At 44.1% G+C, this 26446-nt stretch overlaps 1 protein-coding gene across 1 annotated transcript; it reads left to right on the forward strand.

The window, feature by feature from the left end:
- The first annotated feature begins 29 nt into the window (after positions 1-29).
- On the forward strand, positions 30-26183 carry SERPINA12 (serpin family A member 12). The gene is made up of 5 exons (XM_053603019.1): positions 30-177; positions 8579-9229; positions 10927-11197; positions 23957-24104; positions 25977-26183. The coding sequence occupies exons 2-5, from the start codon at positions 8596-8598 to the stop codon at positions 26166-26168; spliced, it is 1245 nt and encodes a 414-aa protein (XP_053458994.1). The 5' UTR covers positions 30-177; positions 8579-8595; the 3' UTR covers positions 26169-26183.
- The last annotated feature ends 263 nt before the right edge of the window (positions 26184-26446 follow it).

Below are 26446 nucleotides of genomic sequence, written 5' to 3' on the forward strand. Positions count from 1 at the left end.
AAGCCCCCGGGGAAGTGGTGTGGCCATTGCTCCCGGAGCTTCCTTCACCTGCCCACTCAGCCCAGCTAATTTCATTGGGCTTCACTCTACTTTTCCGAGAGGTCATGGCAGTATAAATAATAAACCAAGAGAGGCAGATCTATTTGGCTGGCTCAGCGGACTTCCCCTGCATGTGCTGTGAGTATGATGTCTTCCCTTGGAAAAGATCGAGTGCTTGTTGTCTGTTCCTTGCTTCGGATTGAGGGAGGATTTAGTACTCTTTATGGGTGGGTATATTAAAAGGAAATTCTAGAGATATTCTAAAATCTGGGTGAACCCTCCACCCTTGAAAAGCTCACTGGGTATCTTCGATGGGGGTCCTGATTCATTTTCATGGATGTCTACTGCCTGGTGCTTTTCTCGAGGAAAAGGCTTGATGAGAGTGGATATGGAAGTGGTCTTGAAAGACAAGTTGGCCTCTCCAACTTGGGTCCACCGTACTCTATGATTCTGGCCATAGTCAGCTTTGTATGTGAGTTGTTGGTATGTTTTTATCTCTCCCTGAAGACAGAGGTTATATCCATCAACTCACTATTTCATGGGGAAAGCGAAGCCAAGCAGCTTATTGACTGCATTTTTGCAGAATTCACTCATTGGATTACCACTCTGACCCATCACTGATGCACACTTTAACCTTGCTCTCCTATATCCACTCTGGGCCTTGTTTTCCCCTGTATAACACAAGTGGTCCTGAAGTTGATGGTAGCTCAGCCTTTCCAACCCACATGTTCCCTCATCTTAGAATGAAGTCACTGAAGGGGAGGACCAGGTCAGGCAAAGAGCTGGAAATGTCTTGAGGATTTGGAAAAGTTGGTGGAGTTGGTTGGGCTCAGGATCAGTCAGCAGCATCAATATGGACCATATCCTGAATATTGCTATAGCGCCCCAGTGCCTGACATACATAATGAGGACTTAAAAACATTTCCTAAAAGAATGAAGGCAGAAATCTACAGAGCAAATGAAGAAGTGAGATGGTGCACTTGTGTTTCATCTTTTGTTTTCCAGAGAGGGAAAAGTATATTGTAGCAGTTATTACATTTCTTTTATGGAGTTTCTTATATTTCTAACAGGGGAAAAAAGATATGTCTTACCACCACTTAGTTATAAACATGCTTTTAAAAATAATAATTATTTATTTATTTTTGTCACCCTGGGTAGAGTGCCGCAGTGTCACAGCTCACAGGAACCTCCAACTCTTGGGCTTAGGCGATTATCTTGCCTCAGCCTCCCGAGTAGCTGGGACTACAGGCACCTGCTAACAACGCCCAGCGATTTTTTGTTACAGTTGTCACTGCTGTTTAGCTGGCCGGGGCTGGGTTTGAATGCGCCACCCTAGGTAAATGGGGCCGGCACCCTACCTACTGAGCCACAAGAGCTGCCCTAAAAATAATAATTTAATGTTTGTTTAATATACCTAGGGTGATTTCTTCTTAAAACTGGTGGTCCACAGAGCTTGCCTAGGACTTTTCAAATCTAGGGCTTTGGTGAGGGTGCCCAAGGGAGGGCACTGAGTTTAAGTGTTGTACACTCTGTGGGGGGATCTCCAAAAGGCTCTGAGAAAAGGTGGGGGTCACAGAGGGCCTGGGGTTCCTTGAAACAGGAGAGGATACTGGTTATATCCAGCCTGTACAAGAACAGTCCCTTCACTGGGCAGGGAACATTCTGATGGTCTGATACTCACTACATTAGCGCTCAGGACAGTGGGGATGAGAACCTGCCAGAGCATCCTAAATTTTTAATCTCATTGTATTGAGGAAGAATACCACACCAACTTTTCCTAGCCAGTCATTTTTATCACAGGGAAGACAGGGAGGATGAAAAACTGTCAGGGGAGGGGTGACATCTTTCCTCTAAAGTGGTTCCAAACCACTATGCACAGGATAGAACTTGTATAGTGTGTGTGCGCGCTCTATTTGTTTATGTATTACTTCCTTACACTGCTGGTGATAAGTGGGAAAGCACTTTGTAAAATTCCTAGTGTTATTATTGTTAAATCTGTGGTCACATTTCACTGTCATTTCAATCAGCTAATTCCAATGCCTAAGCATGTGGGAACAGTGTGGCAGGTGGACACAGTGCTTTCCCCTGGGGAAGCCCCTCGCATAGGAACTAGAAACCACCTGAGCTGCTCGTTCAGAGCCCTTCCTGCCTGGTTTGGTCTGTCACTGGGATGATGGCTTCTGGGCCAAGGAGAGATGATTTTATTTATTCATAAAAGAAAGAAATAATTTTCCCAAATTAATAGGCAATGCAGGAGTGGGATGGTCAGTGGGATGATTTTATTGTCCTTCTATTTATTTCTTCAATTTAATTTTGAGTAACAAACCAAACACACACATTTCAAACTAAAAGCCAACAAAGATTACTCAACTCAGGAGAGCAACCTATCAATTTATTGAGAAATAACCAGTTGGTCAGCTATTTTAATTGATGGAATTAAAAAATCAGCCTGCTCAGGCATCTAACCCATCTGACAAATTTGGGTCAGTGTAGGGCCGATGATGGACAGGCCCAGAATGGAGCTAGTGTGGGCTGTTTGGGATGGGAGGGGAATAGGCCAGGTAGTTGTTTTCGGGGGACTGGAGCAGCAGGCCCAGCAGGGACCACCACAGAGGGACACAAGCTTGCAGACATGGGAGGAAGCTAAGACCTGGCAAGGCCAGGATGTGGGCTGTGTCCCCAGGGGAGGCCGGGAGGGGAGTACAGCCAGCTGATTAGCAGCATGTAGTAGAGAAGAGACCAAATTACTCCCCGCCCCCCATTTAATAGATAAAGACTTGCCTCCCACTACCTAACAAACACGTGAATGGGAAAAGGCCAATAACCAGACTTAGAATTCCGTAATCAGTTCTCATTTCTGAAACTTGGTAGAGAAAACTTTTAGGGGCCAAGAACGAAGGGTCCCTGTGAAGCTGTCATGCAAGTGTTTCTGGGGTAGAGCTCTCTGCTGTTCCCATCCCTGCTCCAGTTCTTCCCGGCCCTGGCTTGTCCCCACGGCTCCTACCAGATTGCTCAACAGTCCTGTGTCTCAGCTGCTTGGCAACCCCTCTGCAGAGAATGTTCACTCAGCTCCCTGAGTGACATGTCTTAACTTCTCCACTCCTAGGCATTGGGAAATAGTGCCCACTCAGAACAGCAGAAGCTTCTATTTTTAATCCAGGAAGCCTTTGTAAACAGTCCAGCCTACTAACCCCTGAGATTAAATCCTGTATCTTTTCTATTTTCTTTTGTTTATCTCAAGCTTCCTATGAATTTTACTAATTTCTCTTCCATAACCTATTTTCAGACAGTCCATAGGGCCTTTATTCATCGCCAACTATTTTTCATTTTTACCAAAAGCAGGAGTCCTTGGGAATGGAAGGTGCTTAGCGAATGCCTAGGCTCAAAGAGGGAAAGTGCATTCCAGAACATCCCACAGCTGCGAAGGCCTGAGCTCAGAGCACAGAACTCCTGACTTCTTAGTAGTCCTGAAATTTTTTTTTTGAATATTGACTTGTATTTGTTAGAATACTTTTGGCTTTAAGGAACTGATCCTGTAACTTGTCATTACAGATAGTCTAGAGGTATGTGTGGGAGTCTGGGATCAGCTTCATCAGTGGCTCCATTTCCAGCTCCTTTGCAAAGCCCTTGTTTACATCCTCTTTGTGTTCTGGCTGTGTCTTACAGTCACTTCTCTCTGGGAGCGAAAGGGCTGAAGCACCGTCTGCCCAGGACACCCAGGGAAGAGAGAAGGCAGCACCCCAACATTCCAACACACAGTCCTGAAATTCCCCAACACTGGATTCCTAAGTTGCCTACCCTTCCTAAACAAGCACTAGGGCAGAAATTCTCACCTGCACTGATTGGCTCAGGTCTGGCTTCTGAACCAACACTAGCAGGGGAGTTGTGATTACCCAGAACCAATTGGACCCTCCCTTGGACTTGGGGATGTGGCTCTGTCCTGAGGCACATGGACTGCCTGAAGCAAACATAAACACAGAGGAGGAGGAGGAAAATGAGGAGGAGGAGAAGAAGGAAAAGTTGTTCTGGGTAGATGCCCAGTAATGAGATTGTAGGATCAAATGGGAGGTCTAGTTTGAGTTCTTTGAGGATTCTCCATATTTCCTTCCAAAAAGGTTGTATTAGTTTGCAGTCCCACCAGCAGTGAAAAAGTGTTCCCTCCTCTCCACATCCGTGCCAGCATCTGCAGCATTCAGATTTTTGTGATGTGGACCATTCTCACTGGGGTTACGTGATATCTCAGAGTGGTTTTGATTTGCATTTCTCTGATAATTAGCGATGATGAGCATTTTTCATAGGTTTGTTAGCCATTTGTCTTCTTTAGAGAAGGTTCTATTCATGTGTCTTGCCCGTTGATATAAGGGATTTTTGGCTTTTTTTATGTTGATTAACTTGAGTTCTCTGTAGATCCTAGTTATCAAGCTTTTGTCCGCTTCATAATATGCAAATATCCTTTCCCATTCTGATGGTTTTCTATTTGCTTTGATTGTTGTCTCCTTAGCTGTACAGAAGCTATTCAGTTTAATTAAGTCCCATTTGTTTATTTTTGTTGTTTTTGCAATTGTCTTTTTTTTTTAATTAATTTTTAAAAAAATTTTTTTGCAGTTTTTTTGGCTGGGGTCGGGTTTGAACCTGCCACCCTAGGCATATGGGACCAGTGCCCTACTCCCTGAGCCACAGGAGCCACTCTGCAATTGTTTTCTTATGGACAATTTTGTTGTTGCAATTGTCTTCCTTTTTGGAAGGAAGTATGGAGAATCCTTGAAGAACTCAGGAAGACTTACGAAGTCTTCTTCATAAAGTCTTTCCCCAGGGTGATAATTTCAAGTGTTTTCCCTACACTTTCTTCAAGGATTTTTACTTTTTCATCCCTTAGATTTAGATCTTTTATCCACCTTGAATCAATTTTAGTGAGTGGAGAAAGGTGTGGGTCCAGTTTCAGTCTTTTACATGTGGTTATATTTTTGTGCCAATACCATGCTGTTTTGATCACTATGGCCTTGTCGTATAGCCTAAAGTCTGGTAGGCCGATGCCCCCAGCTTTGTTTTATTACTAAGAAAAAAAATCATTTTATCATAAGGACATTGTCACTGAACTGTTTATTGCAGCTCAATTTACAATTGCCAAGTTGTGGAAACATCCTAAATACTCACCAATCCAGGAATGGATTAACAAGCTGTGGTATATGTATACCATGGAATACTATTCAGCCACTAGACAAGATGGAGACTTTACATCTTTTGTATTTAACCTGGATGGAGGTGGAAAGCATTCTTCTTAGTAAAGCATCATAAGAATGGAGAAACAAGAATCCAGTGTACACAATTCTGATATGAGGACAATCAAGGACTTAGTACATGGTGGGGGGTGGAGGAACAGGGAAGTAGAAAGAGGGAAGAGGGGGGCGGCGCCGGTAGCTCAGTGAGTAGGGCGCCAGCCCCATATGCCGAGGGTGGCGGGTTCGGACCCAGCCCCGGCCAAACTGCAACAGAAAAATAGCTGGGCGTTGTGGCGCCTGTAGTCCCAGCTGCTCGGGAGGCTGAGGTAAGAGAATTGCGTAAGCCCAGGAGTTGGAGGTTGCTGTGAGCCGTGTGACGCCACGGCACTCAACCTGAGGGCGGTACAGTGAGACTCTGTCTCTACAAAAAAAAAAAAAAAAAAAAGGAAAGAGGGAAGAGGGAAGAAGGGAGGTATTGGGGGATCACCGTGTGTGACACACCTCTTGGGGTGGGACACAACTATAAGAGGGACTTTACCTAACAAATGTAATCAGTGTAACCTCATTCTTTGTACCCTCAATGAATCCCCAACAATAAAAAAGAAAAAAAGAAACCACAAGTTCACTCCAACCAGGCTAATTTTGTACAGTAAAATGAACACCCTGTAGATTTATAACTAACACATTCAGTGTAGGGAATGACAACGATCAGTTTAATGCAGTGGTTATAATGTTGATACCAAGAATATTTTGGTTGAAGCAACAGGTGACCATCCACAAAACGCTTTTAATTATTTTTAATAGTGAATATCAAAGAAAAATAATTATTTGTCATGTTGTAACCATTATGCCACTAGAAAGAAAAGGTTGCAGAATCTAGAAGGAAAAGTTAAAAAGGACTTTTTCCTTCTATTACATTTTATAGAGTCAATAGATTTGAAGATATTGTGGTGGTGGTGGGAGTTAGATCATATACTTTAGGTAGGTATGATTTTTTTTTTTTTTTTTGTAGAGACAGAGTCTCACTTTATGGCCCTGGGTAGAGTGCCGTGGCATCACACAGCTCACAGCAACCTCCAACTCCTGGGCTTAAGTGATTCTCTTGCCTCAGTCTCCCGAGTAGCTGGGACTACAGGTGCCCGCCACAATGCCTGGCTATTTTTTTGGTTGCAATTTAGCCAGGGCCGGGTTTGAACCCGCCACCCTCGGTATATGGGGCCGGCGCCTTACCGACTGAGCCACAGGCACCGCCCGGTAGGTATGATTTTATGGTGGTCACAGTTATCCAATCTAAATAAAAACTTTAAAAAGTCATATTTTAAAGATAACTATAAAGCCTTAGAAATCACATGAAAATATAATAGATTTATTGCCTATAGTCCAGAAATAAAAATTATGCAACTATAAAAAAAAAAAAAGAAGGGAAAGATATTCTGTTGGGAAGCTGGAAGGCAGAGTGGATGCTTAGGGAGCAATGGATAGTAGCCACTAGCATCTTCCAATACTATACCACAAACTCCTTCAAGACCGGCGTCTGCCATAATAAAGGCTCTGTCCAAGGAACATAGCAAAGAAAGATTTGGGCACAAAGATATCAGGATTTGGAGGCACTCCTATACACAGGCTCTTCATCCATTCATTCAGTCAACCACAAAGAGCTTACTGGGTGCCAAGCACTGGGATTTAGATACAGTGGACTCTGATGGGGCCTGGTCCAGTTCCTCTTTGTTGGTGGTGCTGTGAGGATTGGCTGCTAATAGCTCACAAATTCCCTCTCCTCTCCAGAAAATTGTCTTTGGCTGAGAGGCACTAACTGACCCAGGAAGTTATATACTATGCTCTGTATCTCGGAGATAGACACTGCCATCTATGACTGATTTTGTCCAAAAAGCCATTCTTGAGGGCTCTTTCTGCTGTGAATTAGACCAAGGCTAGTTGTTACCTGGGGCTGTATCCTGGCTCTCTCCTTCCCGTTCCATCTGACATCCCTCACTTCTCCATGGGCCCCTCCTGGGACAACTCCCTCAATACACAACCTGCACCTGAATCTCCAAGTCTCTGGTTCTAGGAATCCAATTTTAGATGACCACAAACAGCCTTTACCACCGAGGAGTTCATTCTTTCCCATGAATTATAGTTATGTAAAAATGTAAATTATAGGAACAAAGCAGAGTAAGTGGCATAAGGGAGGACCAAGCAAAGCCATCTTCCTTCATTTTTTATATAAATTGATATAAAAATCATGACAGTAGTATGTCCAACTTGAGAAACTAATAAACTTTTTGGAATACCATTCTTTGTCTGCTCTTTGCAGCATTCGTTCTGGAGATAAAGGGAAAACAGTAAATAAAACTCTTATACCCCAGAAGCTCACAGTTGAGAGTTGGTGAAAGGAGCCGCAGTTGGGGGCCAGAAACAGACTTGGTTTTTTTCTCTGTATGATGCCACCCCTTTTCCCTCCATGAAAAGGGTGCAGGGAAGAAGGTTTCTTGGAGATCTAGGTTCTCCTGAAGTTGGTATCCACCATGTACGGACTGTGCAATCTTAGACAAAGGGTTTGATTTCTGCAAGTTACTCGGGATTATTTGAAGAAAAAAAAAATCAAATTCAAACCATCCTACCCTAAAAGGGAAATTTATCGGCTCTTAAAATTTGGAAAAATGGAGATGGTTGGTATATCAAGATGAAGCCCCATACAGGGGCTGCAAAAGTGTCAGCAGGTGTGTCTGTCCATCTCTGTCTCTCAATCTCCTTCTATCTCTCTTCTCTCCTTCTATATGTGGAGGTCATGGTGACATTCGACTACATTATTAATTCTGTCATTAATAATGATCATTAATGACTACATCATTAATTCCCACAGTCAAGAGGAATTTGCATTCTCTGGGAAAGACACTGATTGATCTGATTTGGGTCACATTCTTGTTTTTTAACCAGTCAGTGTAGCAAAGAGATGGAGTGTTAGAATGGCATGGTCTGGGTCATGTGCCTGCCCATACTGTGGCATGCTCTCACTTGTGGGCTAATGAAGAGGAGGATAGAAGTTCCTCAAAGGAAGTGAGACACTGTTACCATAAGATGGGGGAGGTGGGTACAGAAACAAGAGCTATTTTCCATACTCAGTTCTTTCATTATGATATAGGGACAAGTATTTCTAGTCCCCAGGGTGATTGTACAGGTTAAGTTCCATAAAGGCTATCAAAGCCCTCATAAACCAGTCACTGCATTTCTTCTTTCATGTGGTCTTCCTGTGGATAAGAGAGGGATGCTCTGGTTCTTTCATTCTTTTATCTGCTAACCTCAGATCTACTATTCAACAGGACAATCCCCAGGAAAAATGAATCCCACGCTGGGCCTGGCCCTGTTCCTGGCTGGCCTTCTCACTGTGAAAGGTCTTCTGAAGCCCAAGTTCTCACCACAGAATCATGGAGCTTTGAACCAGGCCCCAGAATGGAGGGGAAGGATAGCAGCCAAGGAGCTTGCAAAGCGGAATATAGATTTTGGCTTCAAATTGCTCAAGCAGCTGTCCTCCAGAGAACGTGGCAAGAACATCTTCCTTTCTCCCTTAAGTATCTCTACAGCCTTTGCCATGATGTGTCTGGGTGCTGAGGATGACACCCTGACTGAGATCAAGCAGGGGTTCAACTTCAGGAACATGCCAGAGAAAGACATTCATGAGGGCTTCCATTTTATTATCCACAGGCTGAACCAGGAGACCAAGAACCTCAAGGTAAGACTTGGGAACACTCTGTTCATTGACTCAAAGCTGCAGCCACAACAGAAGTTTCTGAAAGACATCAAGAACTTGTACTATGCAGATGCCATCCCCACCAACTTTCAGAACTTGGAAAATACTCGGCAGCAAATCAATGACTATATCAGTCAGAAAACCCGTGGGAGAATTAACAACCTGGTCAAGAATATAGACTTTGGCACTATCATGCTTCTTACAAATTATGTTTTCTTTCGAGGTAAGGCTTATGATATGTTGGCATGGAAAGGATAGGATGACCATTAGACTTGGATTAAAAAACTGGGTTGGCCACTTGTTTGTTCTGTGACCTTGAATTCATATGTGATTAATCTCTCAGAACTCTACTTCTGACATCTGTAAAAAGAGTACCATGATACATAACACATCCAACAATTACTAGGATTCAAACTGGAAATGTATGTGAAAAAGCTTTGTGAAATCTAAGTCATTCCCCATATGTAATATTTTCATTATTGCTGATTATTCTAACACAACATTGACTGTGTAGGTTGGAGTGACATTTTGTCCCCATTTCTTAGATAAGAAAAAAATTTAGAGAGAGATTAGTTGACTTACTTGAAGTCACAAAGCCATTCTTGAGAATCAAGACTAGAACTCATTTCTCTTGGCCCTAGGGCTATGAGCTTTCCACCACTCCAGGTAGACACGCAGGTTGGTGACTGTGTTGACTATAGTGATGATGATCACTTGATAGATGCCTTGGTCTTAACAGACTTTATATATATTTCCAAAATATGAGATAAAGAGAGACTAGAAAAAAAGATGGAAGAATGTTCTGAAATTTGAGCTTCATTCCCCTTCACTATACATACCATTCACGCATCCACATGTGTTGGCCAAAACAAGTAAAAATCAGAGACCAACACTCCTCAGTCCAAGCAAAATCACTGCTGGGCTTGTCAGCAACACGGTCCTGAATATGGAAGTTCAAGCTTCCCCAAATCCACTGGGAGATTGATGGATATAAAGGAAAAAAAGAAAGTGATAATGACATTCTGAAACTTCAGTTTTCCCAAACCAGAGGAGAAAGAATTTTGAATTTCCAAAAGTCTCTATGTTTTCTAGATCACAATAGGAACTATGACAATAATAATAATGCTGATGTGACTAGCATCCACTCAACACTCACTATACACTATTACTGAGCTGTGCTTGTGCTGCTTTATCCCGCTAAGTCTCAAAGTAGCCCTATGAAGTGCCTGAAAATATCCCCATTCTATGCATAAGGACCCTGAAGTCAGGGAACATAGAGATATTTGTCCAAGGTAATCCACTAAAAACAATGAAGCCATGACTTAAGCTCAAGGACTTGGCCCTATAATTGGGTCTCTGAAGGTAGCAGGTTTAAAGACTCAGGTCTGAGTTTATGACCAATGGGGTCAACCTATCATCATGATCAGAAAATAGAGGGTCTATACACCCAGCTTTTTGTGTTCACTGCTCTTTAACAAGCTTCCACAGGCAGCCTTTTACATTAGTTTTATCAGCCTCCACAGAGCAGCTTTTTAAGGGCAAACTTAGGATGGAGTCAAGCATTTTCACTCATACCAGACCCAATTAAGCTCCATTAAATACAATGCAGTTCCTTCTGTTAGGACATAATCTACAGGCCTTTTCAGGTTCAGGGGCACCTGGGCTTGTGGCAGTCTGCCGCTCTCCTCTTAGTATAACATCCCTTCTCCTGGATTCTCTGGGATTATTTGGCTTGAGCTCATCTCATCAGAAGTCTTCAGGGCATTGCATGAGGACAGGGATTTATGGAGTCCTTACCTGATATCCCAGAATATTCAGATCCCTTGCCCTGAATCTATGTGGATGAGACAATAGTTAGTAGGATTCCGTCAACTCTTCCCACAGGACACTTACGTTGCTTTGTCATTCTTTAATCCTAAGCCAAGTGGCAATATGAATTTGATCCAAAATTAACTAAAGAGGAAGATTTCATTCTGGAGAGCAACAATTCAGTGAAGGTGTCCATGATGTTCCGTGGAGGCATGTACCGAGTTGGCCGTGATGAGCAGCTCTCCAGTACCATCCTGGAAATACCCTACCTGAAAAACGTCACAGCCACTTTCATTCTTCCTGATGAAGGCAAGATGGAGCAACTGGAAGAGTCCTTGCAGGCAGGCGTTTTGTCCAAATTGAAAACATCGATGTCACAGAGGTAAAGAGTGTCCCTGGCTCATGCAGTGTCTTCCTTCTTCCTTCCTCCTCTCCTACTCTATTTCTTCCATCCCAGATTTCTTGAACTCTTTGCCCCATGGCCATGTCCTCTGCTGGGACTTGTATAATGAACTTATATTATAGTGGGAAGCAGAGTGAGAAACAAGTCAGAGGAATACAGTGGACCACTTGCTCTTTGAAAGAGATGCATTAAAACTACAGGAGTGCAGTAAGTGCAGTTTTGGTGGAGGGTGGTGGTCAAGGAGGGCTTTGAGAGGAGTTAGCACTGGAGCTAATTTTTTAAGGCTGAGTAGCCATCTGTTTGGAAGGGAGAAGAGTGATGGAATCCTGAGTAAAGGAATCTGCAAGGACAAACACAGATTATAAGAAGAAGCAGTAAGTTCATTGCAACTAGAATGACATTTTCAACTGTAGTGTTACAACAAAGCCAGTGAAGAATGTCCCATGTAACTTATAGTAATACATGATAGTTGAAGGACCAAGAAGGGTAAATATTTTCCTTTTAAAACATAAACTTAGAACAGATTTCTAGTAAGCCTACATAATCCCTTTTAGGCACTTTCTTACTGATAGATTTTCTTGGGAAAAGTAAGGGTTGGTATTGGGATTAAGTTCTAGGGAGTTGGTGTCAGTGTGGATGAGCATGGTGCCTTGACAGTGGCTAGGCAAGAGAAGGATCTCTGGCAGCCAGGAGGGGTGGGGGATGACGCAGAGAGAGGATAGGAATAGTGTCAGATGTCTTCCACCCTGCTCTTCTGTCCTCCTTTTCTTTTCTTTTCTTTTATTATTAAATCATAGCTGTATACATTAATGCGATCATGGGGCACCATACACTGGTTTTATAGACCATTTGACACATTTTCATCACACTGGTTAACATAGCCTTCCTGGCATTTTCTTAGTTATTGTGTTAAGACATTTATATTCTACATTTACTAAGTTTCACATGTACCCTTGTAAGATGCACCACAGGTGTAATCCCAACAATCACCCTCCCTCCGCCCACCTCCCCCCTCCCTCCCCTCCCTTTCCCCCTTCCCCATATTCTAAGGTTATAACTGGGTTATAGCTTTCATGTGAAAGCCATAAATTAGTTTCATAGTAGGGCTGAGTACATTGGATACTTTTTCTTCCATTCTTGAGATACTTTACTAAAAAGAATATGTTCCAGCTCCATCAATGTAAACATGAAAGAGGTAAAGTCTCCATCTTTCTTTAAGGCTGCACAATATTCCATGGTGTACGTATACCACAATTTATTAATCCATTCGTGGATTGATGGGCAGTTGGGCTTTTTCCATGACTTAGCAATTATGAATTGGGCTGCAATAAACATTCTGGTACAAATATCTTTGTTATAATGTGATTTTTGGTCTTCTGGGTATATACCTAGTAGAGGAATTATAGGATCGAATGGCAGATCTATTTTTAGATCTCTAAGTGTTCTCCAAGCATCTTTCCAAAAGGAATGTATTAATTTACATTCCCACCAGCAGTGTATAAGTGTTCGCTTTTCTCCCCATCCACGCCAACATCTCTGGCCTTGGGATTTTGTGATACGGGCTAATCTTACTGGAGTTAGATGATATTTCAAAGTAGTTTTGATTTGCATTTCTCTGATGATTAAAGATGATGAGCATTTTTTCATATGTCTGTAGGCTGTGAGCCTGTCTTCTTCAGAGAAGTTTCTCTTCAAGTCCCTTGCCCAGCCTGTGATGGGATCACTTGTTCTTTTCTTGCTTATATGATTGAGTTCTCTGTGGATTCTGGTTATTAAACCTTTGTTGGAGACATAACCTGCAAATATCTTCTCACATGCTGAGGGCTGTCTGCTTGCTTTACTTACTGTGTTCTTGGCTGTGCAGAAGTTTTTTAGTTTGATCAGGTGTCAGCAGTGTATTATTGAAGCTGCTTCAATTGCCCGGGGGGTCCTCATAAAATACTCAACCAGACCAATTTCTTCAAGGGTTTTCCCTGCACTCTCTTGTAGTGTTTTTATAGTTTCATGCCTTAAGTTTAAATCTTTAATCCAGGGAGAGTCTTCTTAGTTAATGGTGAAAGGTGTGGGTCCAGTTTCAGTCTTCTACAGGTTGCCAGCCAGTTCACCCAGCACCATTTGTTAAATAGGGAATCTTTTCCCCACTGAATGTTTTTAATTGGCTTGTCAAAGAGTAGCTGGATTCATGTCTTGGTTCTCTATTCTATTCTAGACATCTACTTCTCTGTTTTTCTGCCAATAACATGCTGTTTTGATCACTATCGATTTATAGTATAGTCTGAGGTCTGGTAGCATGGTTCCTCCTGCTTTGTTTTTATTTCTGAGTAATGTCTTGGCTATTTGAGGTTTTTTATGATTCCATATAAAGCAAAGCATTATTTTTTCAAGATCTTTAAAGTAAGACAGTGGAGCTTTAATAGGGATTGCATTAAAATTGTATATTGCTTTGGGTAGTATGGACATTTTAACAATGTTGATTCTTGCCAGCCATGAGCATGTTATGTTTTTCCATTTGTTAACCTTTTCAGCTATTTCTTTACTTAGAGTTTCATAGTTCTTTTTATAGAGGTCTTTCACATCCTTTGTTAGATAAACTCCCAAATATTTCATCCTCTTTGGCACTACTGTGAATGGAATAGAGTCCTTAACTGTTTTTGCAGCTTGACTATTGTTGGTATATATAAAAGCTACCAATTTATGAATGTTAATTTTGTAACCTGAGACGCTGCTGTATTCCTTGATCACTTCTAAGAGTTTTGTAGTAGAATCCCTGGTGTTTTCCAGATATACAATCATATCATCTGCGAAGAGTGAAAGTTTGATGTCTTCTGACCCTATATGGATACCCTTGATCACCTTTTCTTCCCTAATTGTGATGGCTAAAACTTCCATTACAATGTTAAAGAGCAGTGGAGACAATGGGCAGCCTTGTCTGGTTCCTGATCTGAGTGGAAATGCTTTCAATTTAACTCCATTCAATACGATATTGGCTCTGGGTTTGCTGTAGATGGCCTCTATCAGTTTAAGCAATGTCCCTTCTATACCAATTTTCTTAAGTGTTCTGATCATGAAGGGATGCTGAATATTATCAAAAACTTTGCCTGCATCAATTGAGAGAATCATATGGTCTTTGTTTTTTAATTTGTTTATGTGCTGAATTATACTTAGATTTTTACATATATTGAACCAGCCTTGAGACCCAGGGATAAAACCGACTTGGTCATGAAGTATTATTTGTTTGATGTGTTGCTGGATTCTGTTTGTTAGGATCTTGTTGAATATTTTTGCATCTATATTCATTAGTGATATTGGTCTATAATTTTCTTTTCTTGTTGTGTCTTTTCCTGGTTTGGGGATCAGGGTGATGTTTGCTTCATAGAAGATGTTGGGTAGTCTTCCTTCTTTTTCTACATTTTGGAACAGGTTGAGTAATATAGGTACTAGTTCCTCTTTAAAGGTTTGGTAGAATTCTGACGTGAAGCCATCTGGTCCCGGGCTTTTCTTTTTAGGGAGGTTTTGTGTGTGTGATGCTATTTCAGAACTTGATATTGGCCTGTTCAACATTTCCACTTGATTCTAAGCACGTCTTGGAAGGTGACGTGCTTCTACGTATTGGTCAATTTCCTTCAGATTTTTATATTTCTGAGAATAGAGTTTCTTGTAATATTCATTAAGGATTTTTTTAATTTCTGAGGAGTCTGTTGTTATTTCATCTTTGTTGTTTCAATCTAATTCAGTAAGATTAGATATTTTACTCTTTTTTTCCTGGTTAAATTAGCCAAAGGTTTATCTATTTTATGGACCTTTTCAAAAACCCAACTTTTTGATTTATTGATCTGTTGTATAATTCTTTTGTTTCAATTTCATTTAATTCTGCTCTAATTTTGGTTATTTGTTTTCTTCTACTGGATTTGGAGTTGGAATGTTCTTCCTTTTCCAGTTGCTTGAGATGTCCCATTAAGTTGTTAACTTTCTCTCTTTCCATTCTCTTGAGGAAGGATTACAGTGCTATAAATTTCCCTCTTAGGACTGCCTTTGCAGTATCCCAGAGGTTCTGATAATTCGTGTCTTCATTGTTGTTTTATTCCAAAACTTTGGCAATTCCCTTCTTAATCTTATCTCTGATCCAGCTATCATTCAGCATAAGGTTATTTAACTTCCATGTTTTTGTATGAGTATGCAGATTCCTGTTGTTACTGAGTTCAACTTTTATTCCATGGTGGTCCGAGAAGATGCAAGGAATAATTTCTATTCCTTTAAATTTACTGAGGTTAGACTTGTGACCTAAGATGTGATCGATTTTGGAGTATGTTACGTGGGCTGATGAGAAGTATGTGTATTTAGTTTTTTTGGGATGAAATGTTCTGTAGATGTCTACTAAATCCAAATGCTGGATGGCTAGTTTTAAATCTAAAATTTCTTTGCTCAGCTTCTTATTGGACAATCTATCCAACACTACTAAAGGAGTGTTGAAATCTCTGACTACTATGGAGCTGGAAGAAATCAAGTTGCTCGTGTCTGTTAGAGTTTCTCTTATAAATTTAGGTGCATTCTGGTTGGGTGCATAAATATTAATAATTGAAATCTCATCATATTGAGTATTACCCTTAACTAATATGAAGTGACCATTCTTATCCTTCCTTACTTTTGTTGGTTTAAAGCCTATTGTGTCTGCAAATAGAATTGCAACACCTGCTTTTTTCTGATTATCATTTGCCTGAAATATGGACGACCATCCTTTCACCCTGAGTCTATATTTATCTTTTAAGGTACGATGTGACTGTTGTATGCAGCAAATATCTGGCCTGAGTTTTTGTATCCATTCAGCTAACCTGTGCTTCTTTAGAGGACAGTTTAAGCTGTTCACATTAATGGAGAATACTGATAAGTCTGGTAAAATTTTGGGTATCGAGTTTTTCAAAATTCCAGTGGACATTTTTATTCCTTTCACCACTGTGGAAGTTGGAGTTTGATAAAAAGTATCTGAGTGAGTTTACTTTTGTGGTAGAGGATTGGGCTGGTCATTATGGAGGATAGGTCTGAGAATATCCTGAAGAGCTGGTTTGGTTATGGCAAATTTCTTCAACATATGAATATCATTAAAGTATTTAATTTCTCCATCATAAATGAAACTCAGTTTAGCTGGATACAGGATTCGGGGTTGAAAGTTATTTTGCTTTAGGAGATTAAAAGTCGATGACCACCCTCTTCTGGCATGAAAGGTTTCAACAGAGAGATCTGCAGTCATTCTAATATTCTTCCCTTTGTAGGTAATGGATTTCTTATGTCTGGCTGCTTTCAGAATTTTCTCCTTTATATTAACTTTAGTGAAGTTAATTATGATATGCCTGGGGGATGTCTTATTAGGATTGAGTTGTGCTGGGGTTCTGAAACTGTCTGGTATCTGAATTTCAGAATCTCTTGGCATGTCTGGAAAATTCTCTTTCATATTTTCATGGAGAAGGGCCTCTGTGCCTTGCGAGGCCACTTCATCACTTTCATGGATTCCAATGAGGTGGATATTAGCCTTCTTCTAATTATCCCATAGCTCTCTGAGAGAATGATCCATTTTTACTCTCCATTTGTCTTCCTTTTGAGAGTTTGGGAGCGTTCAAAGGCTTTATCTTCAATGTCAGAAATTCTTTCTTCTGCTTGCTCCACTCTGTTACTGAGGGATTCTACTGTATTTTTCAGATCTTTGAGGTCTGCAAATTCTTGCTTCAGTGCGTCAAAATCTTTGGTGGTTTTGTGTTTAAATTCCTTAAATTCTTGAGACAACTTTTGAATTTCTCCTCGAATTTCTAATTTCAAATTTTCCTCCATTCTATTAATCTTGTTTGCAATCCAAATTCTGAATTTGATTTCTGACATCTCAGCCAGTTGTTTGTGAATGGGATCTTCAATTACATCTGCCGTATCTTTCCTTGGGGGGGTTGATCTATTCTGGTTATTCATGTTACCAGAGATTTTCTGCTGATTCCACCCCATGATTATTTTACACCATTTGATGTTTCTCCTGGAGTTTTGTCAAGGACATACAGTGCTATGGCCTGAGGAACTGGGGACCTGTTTGGTGTGGTGGGGCTAAGTGGTTCTGTCTTGTTTTCAGCTGGTCTCTGTCTGACCCTAGTGAAACAGTTACTCTGGGTTGAAGTCTCAGCTGTGGAGAAATACCAGCAATTAAGTCACCCCGCCCCCCACAGGCAACAACTGGAAAAGGAAAATCGAACCTTCCTACAACCACACACCCAGGGCACCACTTGAATAGTTCTTGGCGATTGGCTCAGTTCAAAAGGTCCAAATCAATTGTTTCAGTCAGTACCTGTCTCAGGTGGGCGATTTTAAAAGGTCTCTGGCAACTAGATCGCAGGGGTCTGGTGACAACTCAGATATAACTTGCTCTGGTACTCCGTGAAGTCAGGAGGACCCACCCAGCAAATAGATTAGTCTGGGAAGGTTGATGCCTCATTCCCTATCTTGCACCTCTGTCACATCCAGTCACTGATAGCCCCACAGGGCTGTTACCCAGTTGCCTGTAGTGAACAGATACTCCAGGGGTTTGCACCTGTCTGAATCACAAGGAAATCTATTTCTGCTCAGCCAGGCTGCTGCGCTCTGTCTCTATCTAGCAGGGGGTGGTGAGGCCTGACAACCTCAGGCGCTTGATGGAGGCTGGGGGGTGTTCAGTCAGTTCCAGCCCCGCCCCTAATTGATGTTACTGACAGACCAGAACAGAACAACTTTGCGGAAATTTGTTTCTGTCCCTGCTAAATTCCCCTGCAGAAGAGAAGCTGTTTTGAGTTCCCAGAGCCTGTGCCTCAGGTCCTGTCTTTGCTCCTGCAGGTTTGTATTTGGTTAGCTGTCAGTTCTAGCCTCCTGCCTTCCTTTTTCTATAGGCTGACAATCCCCTGAGGGCCGGATGTGTCTTGGGCTCAGTAAAGCGGTGCTCTGGGTCAGCCCCACCCTGGGAATTTCCTGCCTCTGTGCGTGCATTTTGTAGTCCCCGTGCTCCACTGAGGCCAGTACCACCTCAGGCAAACCCTTTACTCATGGGGCCTGCGTTTCCATCCCAGATCTGTTCTGCAGTGGTTGCCACCTGAGAAGATGCCCAGCCTCCTCTGGTTGCCCAGGGAGACAGGGGGTGTGGCTTTGGAATATCCAGAGTGAGTCCTATTGTTGCCCAAAATGGCTGCTGCTCTGCGCATCAGGGCACCGCCACTCCGGTGTGGTACCCTCTCAGCCGACTGTCCTCATTCCCATGCTACAGAATCAGCACTGACTAACTGCAGTCTAGGCCCTGTCCACACCCCTTGAGAAATCGCCTGAGAATCTGGACTCCTGGACAGGCCTCCAGACCTCAGAGTGAGAGTGGAGGGGAGTGCTGGGAGCTCAGAATTGCAGGTAGAGAATATATACAGTTTTATGCCTGGCAGGAGAATGCCATGGCACCCTAGTAGGGGAGGTAGGTCCAGTTTTTAGAGGATGTCTCCCGTGGAGTGTAGTGGGAGGACCTTTGAACTCTGCTCATTTGTTTGTGGGGCACTCCGAGCCGTTCTCATGGGGGAGGGGACTCCCGTCCACTTGGTGATGGATTTTGTACCTTTTGTTTGTATCCTTGGGGTCACAGCTCGCCTCAGCGGGGTTGATGTGCATTCTTCAACCTTCTCTCTTGGTGCAGCTCTAATCCGGCAGGTTTCTTGCTAAATCTCTGTCCTTTAACTCTCCTTCTGGATGGGAGCCTCTGTGGAAAGCTGGCTTCAGTCAGCCTTCTTGTCTCCACCCTTTCTCCCTGTCCTCCTTTTCACCTTGCCCCTGCCATCATTCTCCATCCATCTCTATAAAAATCTTCACTGAGAACCTCTGTCATGCCTAAGGTCCTATCAGGCACCGAGAAGAGTTCCAGGAGAGGCAGAGACAGTGCTAGGGCCGAATTGGGCTACTGTTTACGTGGTAACTGAACTGATGCTACTTCTTTCCCATGGGAACACATCCTTGGAAGAATTGCAACTCTGTTGTATAGAATTATCTGAAACCTCATAAAAGGAAGATTCTGGTTCTGAATGCTTCAGATAAACTGCCTCACAGTTCCAGGAGGGAGAACTGAGAGGGCTTCTTAGGAAAGCTGTTGTCCCTTGGGGGCTCCACAGCCTCAACTGACCTTCCCATTTAGAACTGGGGTGGCAAAATTTGGCAGAATATGGCCACTAACATGGAAGGAGAGCTCTGGGTTTCAACCTTAGCTGAGACCTGGCTTTCTCATCTGTGATGTGTGACCATAAAATTGCCAACCTCAGAGGAGTTGGAAGAGAATTAAATGTGGCTGAGCACAGCATCACACCACAAATGTGACTTCTATCTCCTCCTCTGATTGGTTGAAGAGGCAGAGTCCCAAGGTTCTCAGTGGGCCTTTTGAACCTCTTGTTTACTGAATGACAGGTGTCCTGAAAATAATATCCCCTTACCCTCAGGATGGAACCCTTGATGGCAGCTAAGCCATTGAAAGCAAACATGTGGCATCAGTTAACAGGTAGATACCTGGGAAGGGACAAGATGTTTTTCACTTGCACTCTACAGAGTTTCAGAGTTAACAGAGGTGTCTTGAGGGACTTCCTTAGGGAATTGGTAGTGCACAAGGTGAGGGGACAGTAGAAGATAGGAAGGACAGCAGACCCTCCACACCACTTCGTCTAGAAATCCTGACTTTATGAGACCTGGGCTCCATAGATCATATTTCCTCTAGTACTCAGATGACAGTGACTTGAGACCTTATAGTTGGTTTTCTGGAACTCAGCATCCTGAGTGCATCCCACTCTATCTCCAGTTATTTCTGACAATTACCCATGGGGTTACAGATTTGGTGCCAGCACTAGGGATTCCCTGTCCCCTCACCAAGGCTCCCCGCAACCCTCGTGCTGTGACTACCATCAGGCCACCACTAACAGCACAGAGTTGTTCCTTGGGCACGGACATCATGTCTCCAGCTTTAGGGTGGGACATACACTCCTCTCTTTTCTCCTTTACCCAAGCCTGGAAGAGATCCATCAAGAGATCCTGTAGACCAGCACCACCCTTACTGGAGGTTTAGGGATAACAGAACCAGTGCTCCTAAGAGTCCAGGGATAACTTACAGTGCATAGCAGTGACCTCTTCTGACATCCAAGTGCAGGCTACTCTCAGGGCTTCTTGCAGGGAGCCCCTTACTTCCAGTCTAGTGCTTGGTCTACCTCCCCCATCCCACCAGGATTGCTCCCAGTATCTTCATGCCTTGAGGCCATTGAGAGGATTGTTTCTCTCACTCCAGACATGTCCTTCCTCCCCAGTGACTCTTGGCCCTGAAATTACAGATGGTGGTTATGTCCACCTCCCCATGGGAAACTCCATATCCTCTGGCAGGGCAGTGGACTTGGCCACAGTTTCCAGGGAATTGTTTCATTAGGACATGGGTAGGTCAACATTTCTACCTTCAAAGTCAAAGGATCTGAAAGACAAGTGGTCAAGCTGTTTTGATTTATAGGCAGGGAGCCCAGCCAAACCACTTCAGTGGAGGGGGAGAGGACTGGCTATTCCGGTGTGTTCTTTGTGTGGTCCCCTCCACACCGTAAGGCCCAGGAAACACTAACAAGAAAAATCCTTTCCCAAGGAGAAGTAATAAAGTCAACATACCCCTAAAAGACACACCTCAACTTACATGTGTGCAGAATGTGTTGGAATTTAGGCTGTGGATGGCTGGCCTCTGGGCAGGAGGCCTACACCTACTTTGTATTTGCATGACTAAAGGCCTGCTGCTGCCCTGATTTTCCCAGGGTCTACCTTTAGGAGGCACCAAACTGTTGATGGCTTTTCCATATGCACTGGGAGAGGCATCCACCTGCCAGCAGCAGCCTGCATTTTCTGCCTTCCCACTTTGGCACAAACCAAAGCCAATCTCCCCATTTGCGCACTGCATCCTCTCCTCCTTTCCTACATCAGCAAATGTTTTTGTGCTCGATTGAACCGTTTCCATCAGATATCAAGGTGCTATTTTTCTCCCATCATAAAACCTCACAGGAGCCCAGGGGTAACTTACAGTGCACAGAAGTGGCTTCTATGCAAGAAAGACAAAGCAGGGATCTGCCTCTGTCTGGGCAGGCCTGAGGCTTGTGCTGGCCTACAGAAAATCTCAATGGTATTGTTTTTCCCAACTTAAAGCCTTCTCTTGACCAGCACACCCCCCAGGGATTGCTCCATGTTGTCTGTTCCCTTGCAGGGAGAGACCTTGAGGCATTTGCCTCCATTCATAGTCCTTGTTCCTCTCATACTCTCCTAATCCCACTCCTGGCAGGCTCTGAGCCCCCCTCTCATAGGTGTCTCCATTACCAGAGTACCAGGGAGTCCGTACTGTGGAACCCAGAGGACAGCCTCGGGCCTCTGTCTGATCTGTTGCTCTCCAACCTCCTCACTAGGCTTCCAGCCCTACACTCCCTGGGTTCCTCCTGCCTCTCTCTTTCTCAGCACTCTTTGCTGGAGACTCCTCTCATCCTCCTGGTCTCAGAGCCGAGAGCCTTGCAGCTCAGGCCTTATGCCCCTTTCCTGTCTGCTTTCACCCTTGGTGAGCACAGCAGCCTCAGAGCTTTACGTACCATATCTGTTACCACGACTCACATTTTCACTCCCTGCTCCACTTCTCTCCTCCAAACTCCAGGGATCCTTCTGCATGCCTAGGGTCTCCCCAGGGTGTCTGATGAGATCTCAGTGTCAATACGTCCAGAACGGCATCGTGATTGGCCCCTACAGAACCTCCCAGAGGCCACCCACCTCAGTCAGTGGCCACTCTGTCCTCATAGTGCAGGAAACCCCACGCACCCTTCATTAAAACCATCTCTGGAATCCACTCTCCAGAAACCATCTCTATGGCTCCCGACATCTCACGACCACACTAGCTTCCAAGGGGGTCTCCCACCATCACTTCTTGCCAGCCACAAACACAAACCAGCAGCAGGACCAAGAGCGGATTCTATTTTATTTTTTTCAGGGTAACAAAGAGATTTTATTTAGGAAAAACAAAGAGAAAGTTTAGAGCACTTCCAAAATGGGTTGGACATGGGTCCCTCTCATGAAGGAGAGAAGGCAAGAGAGACCAAGAGTGGATTCCCTAGACAGCTGACAGATGATCCTTTGAGGTCTTAAGCAAGATCGCAGCATTCCTCTGTTTCAAATCCTACAGTAACCCCCCCCGCATATTATTCCAGAAAAACAGCCCAGTTTGCCTAACTCCCTTGCTTCCTTCCACGTTTGCTCAAATCTTATGCTTTGCTTCAGCACTCCTGACCTATATCTTTGTCTCAGCGTTCACTACCCTCTTCTGTACCACCAGCACATGCATATGGGAGACAGCCTTAGCTGATATTGCTCATTGTACTGATTTTATTGTCTGTTTTCCCAGCTAGAACACAAGGTCAGGGGCAGGGATCTTTGCCCGTCCTGTTCATGGATGCATCTCAAGCAACTAGACTACCACCTGGTATTCAGTAGGCACTTAATAATTGAGTGAATGAATGAATGGAAACATACATTTGGCTTGTCCATGGTATTTAAAGCTGTGACCCTGAATGAGACCCCTGTGGAGGGAGTGAAAGTAGAACGGGGTGGGGGGTGGGGGCACAGCAGCACAGCCCCTGAGCCCACAGTGAGGGCAGCCAGCCTCAGGCAAGAGAAGTGGTCGGGGAGGGAGAGGAAACTTGAGGGGACGGACGTGGGCTGGAAGCTTCATGCTGGAGAAGGGGATCTGCAGTCAGGGGCTGCTCACTGCTGGGTGTCTATGATGACTCCGGGAAAAGCTACTTTTGTGGAATGTGGGGGTCACAGGCCAGACTGGAGTGGTTTAAGGCAATAATGGGGTGAGTGGAGAGCTGGTGGGGACAATCTCAGCTATCAAAGGGAGAAAAGAGACGGGCCGGAAGCTGGAGAGGCGACTCAGGGCCCAGGGAGATGTTTTTGCTTTTGATTTTTAAGATAGGGGTAATCCCAGCATGCACTCTGCTCCTGCGTTGGTCCAGGAAATACCCTTGTGGATGATTCAGGCCAGACAGGAAACAGGCAGGAATGAGGTCCTTTGTGAGTGAGAGGGAATGGCGACCAGAGCCTGCAGGCACCTCAGGGACACCTGCCCCCAGGTTCTGGGGAGGGAGGCCGATGCAGGCCCAGCCACAGAGGATGTGATGCTGCCACTTCAAGGGCAAGAGGACAGACACCTGCCACCACAACTGTCTGCTGAGCGCCTTAGACGCGTTTGTCTCAGCACTCCCAGTGTCCCATATGTGCTATGCTTACCATCCTCCTTTTTACACAGTGATTTAGAGAGGTAAGGTCATTTCCCCCAAGACATGGAGCTCGTGAGAAGCAGAGTATATTTGAACTCCATTCTGCCTGGCTCCAGGTCTCGGAGGCTCTGCTGCATCCAGCTTCAGGTCTACCAGGGTTAGGACTGGCTCAGGGCTTAAGAGTGGCAGAAATTATATGGCAGGGACTTGAGAACATTTTCTGTGGATGAGGGCTGTGGGGTAGGCTGGTGGATGCAGGCTTTTATTTTAGGAAATATGAGGTGTTTTGAAAACCCAGATTTGAGGAGCCCCTCCTCATTCTGTGGATAAAGAGAGATGATCTGAGAAACCTCTGGGGTTGGGAAGACAAATGTCTCATTTATCATCTAAACTGGAAAATGTAGGGCTGTACCAGTCATGTTTGTCACTTTCTACTCCCCAGGGTTGTAGATGTGTCTGTGCCCAGACTTCACATCACTGGCACTTATGACCTGAAGAAGATACTCTCCTTCCTGGGTGTCAACAAAATCTTCGAGGAGCACGGTGATCTCACCAGGATCTCCCATCACCTCAGCCTGAAAGTAGGCGAGGTAAGCTGGGCCTGCCTGGACGCTGCCCCCTTCAGCCTGGGCCAGAGCCGCTGTCACAGTGGCTGTACAAGGAAGGATTCCAACTGCTAGGAGAGCAGCCTCGAATCTAGCTCTGCCCTTGCCCAGACATGTGATCCTAGGCAAACCATGTAACCTCTCCAAGCCTCACATTTCCCATCTTTAAAAGTGTTGCTCATTTGAAAATCAATTCAATTCTGCAAACATCGAACAAGGATTGGAACTTTTACCAGGCCTAGAACTGGTCCAAGTCTGGCCCAGACCCTCTCTCAAAGGCCTCATAGACATCTTAGGAGTAAGTGTTGAACATGTTCTACATGACAAAGAGACAAGAGAGTGAAGGGCCCAGGGTTTCTGGCAAGGCCGAGCACCTGCCTTTTGGGACAAGAAGAGAAGGCATTTAGTCAAGGTCATCAGATTTAGCAGATGCAATATAAAATACCCAGTTAAGTTTGAATTTTAGATAACCAACGAATAATTTTTTAGTGTAAGTATGTCCCAAATCTTACACAGGACATGCACTAAAACATATTCATTGTTTATCTTGAATTCAAATTTAACAGAACATCCAGGTATTTTACATGGCAACCCTACTTTTGGGTTAAAGGGGCATCAAAGATTTTAACCAGGAGAAAGGGGCACAGGGAAGATCTTCTAGTCAGGAGACCAGCATAGCTGGGGCTGGGAGGTAAGAAAGCTGAGTCCTGGCTGGCAGGGACTAGTGAGCAAAAGGGGGGCCGTGGGGAAGGTTCAAGCCAGTCTGGGAGGGATCTGTTGCCAAACTAAGCCAGCTGCTCACGATGAGAAGACATGGATTCAGCTATATTTTCCAATTTGGAAGAGGGAAAAATGCGGTCAATAGAATTTTCTCACTTTTGAGTTTGTCTGCCACAGGCTTCCCCCCCACACTCAGTGTCAGCCCCCACTTTCTGTGGATCTTGAGTGAGTTCAATATTTCAATTCTTTCCAGTAGTTAGGCGTGCTGAGAGCTGTGATTCTAACACAGGATATTGGTCTGTTTTCTGCAAGTAAAATTGTTAGATTTCCCCAGGGTATCTTGAAGGTCTCCATATATAGACACACACACAAACACACATACACACATACACAGGGAAAATGGTAAATTATAGCTATATTCTCCATGTGTTGGTACATAAATATAAAATACATAAAATATAATGTGAGTTTGCTAATGTACCCTACTTATGGCAACTTTCAGAGTTTTTGGCTGGGGCTGGGTTTGAACCCACCACCTCTGGCATGTGGGGCCAGTGCTCTAGTCCTTGAGTCACAGGTGCCGCCCTTTATGGCAACTTTTGGGATACCCTGTATAGACTGGAATGAAATGCGTCAGGATCCTATAGAGGCCCGTCACATTCCCAGTATCCATCACCTTGTCACAGATGTGGACACCAGTGGGGTGGGTCTGGGATCTGAGTCATCTCAAATGGCTAACCTAGAATCTGGCTTCCTCTGAAGCACACACCAGACGCATGAAAGGAGGTGCAGGAGGATTCAGGCAGGGACGCCCTCAGCCCCCTTTCACCCAGTCATGGCTCAACATACCCTTTCTGCCTTGGTTATGGCAAACGACTCCCTGCAATCAGTGAGAAGAGTAGCACCCCCGAGTACATTTCCCACCCCCCATCTTTTCCTTCATGCTGCATCTGCCTGTCGAAAATCCTCTAGTGATGACAGCAGAAGAGCCAAGAGCCCTGGAGTGGCTGGTACCCATCAAGTTACTGACGTGCTGGGTGGTTTGGGCCAAGTTGTCTGCTTCTCTGGACCTCTCTGGGCCTTTGGCCCATCATGTCTCTGAGCATCAAGAACTTACCTTGCCCTTGGTTCCCACAGGCAGTGCATGAGGCTGAGCTGAAGATGGATGAGAAGGGTACAGAGGGGGCTGCAGGCTCCGGAGCACAGACGCTGCCCATGGAGACACCAATGCCTGTCAAGATAAACAGACCCTATATACTGATGATTGGGGACATGTTGACACCTTCCATACTCTTCTTGGGAAAGATTGTTAATCCTATTGAGAAATAAAGGGGGAATTCTTGCTTGCTGCAGGTGGCAATTATGGCTTGGGGCTGAAAATGTTTCATTTCCCTGGGAAGGAGGCCCCATACACATTCTAATTTAATCCTGCATCACCATCTCCCAAGATTGCCCTCATGAGAGCATCGTGGCTCTCAGGGCTCCTCTGCCCCATTGCCTCTCTTACCCCCATCTCTGCTCATTCCAATGCCAAGATCATGTGCCCCCCACACTGTGGATGGTATTTTCTCCCCTCCAGCAGACAGAAGTTTGTGTGATTTAACAAA

The sequence above is a fragment of the Nycticebus coucang genome, chromosome 9, assembly GCF_027406575.1.
Source record: "Nycticebus coucang isolate mNycCou1 chromosome 9, mNycCou1.pri, whole genome shotgun sequence".
NCBI lineage: Eukaryota > Metazoa > Chordata > Mammalia > Primates > Lorisidae > Nycticebus > Nycticebus coucang.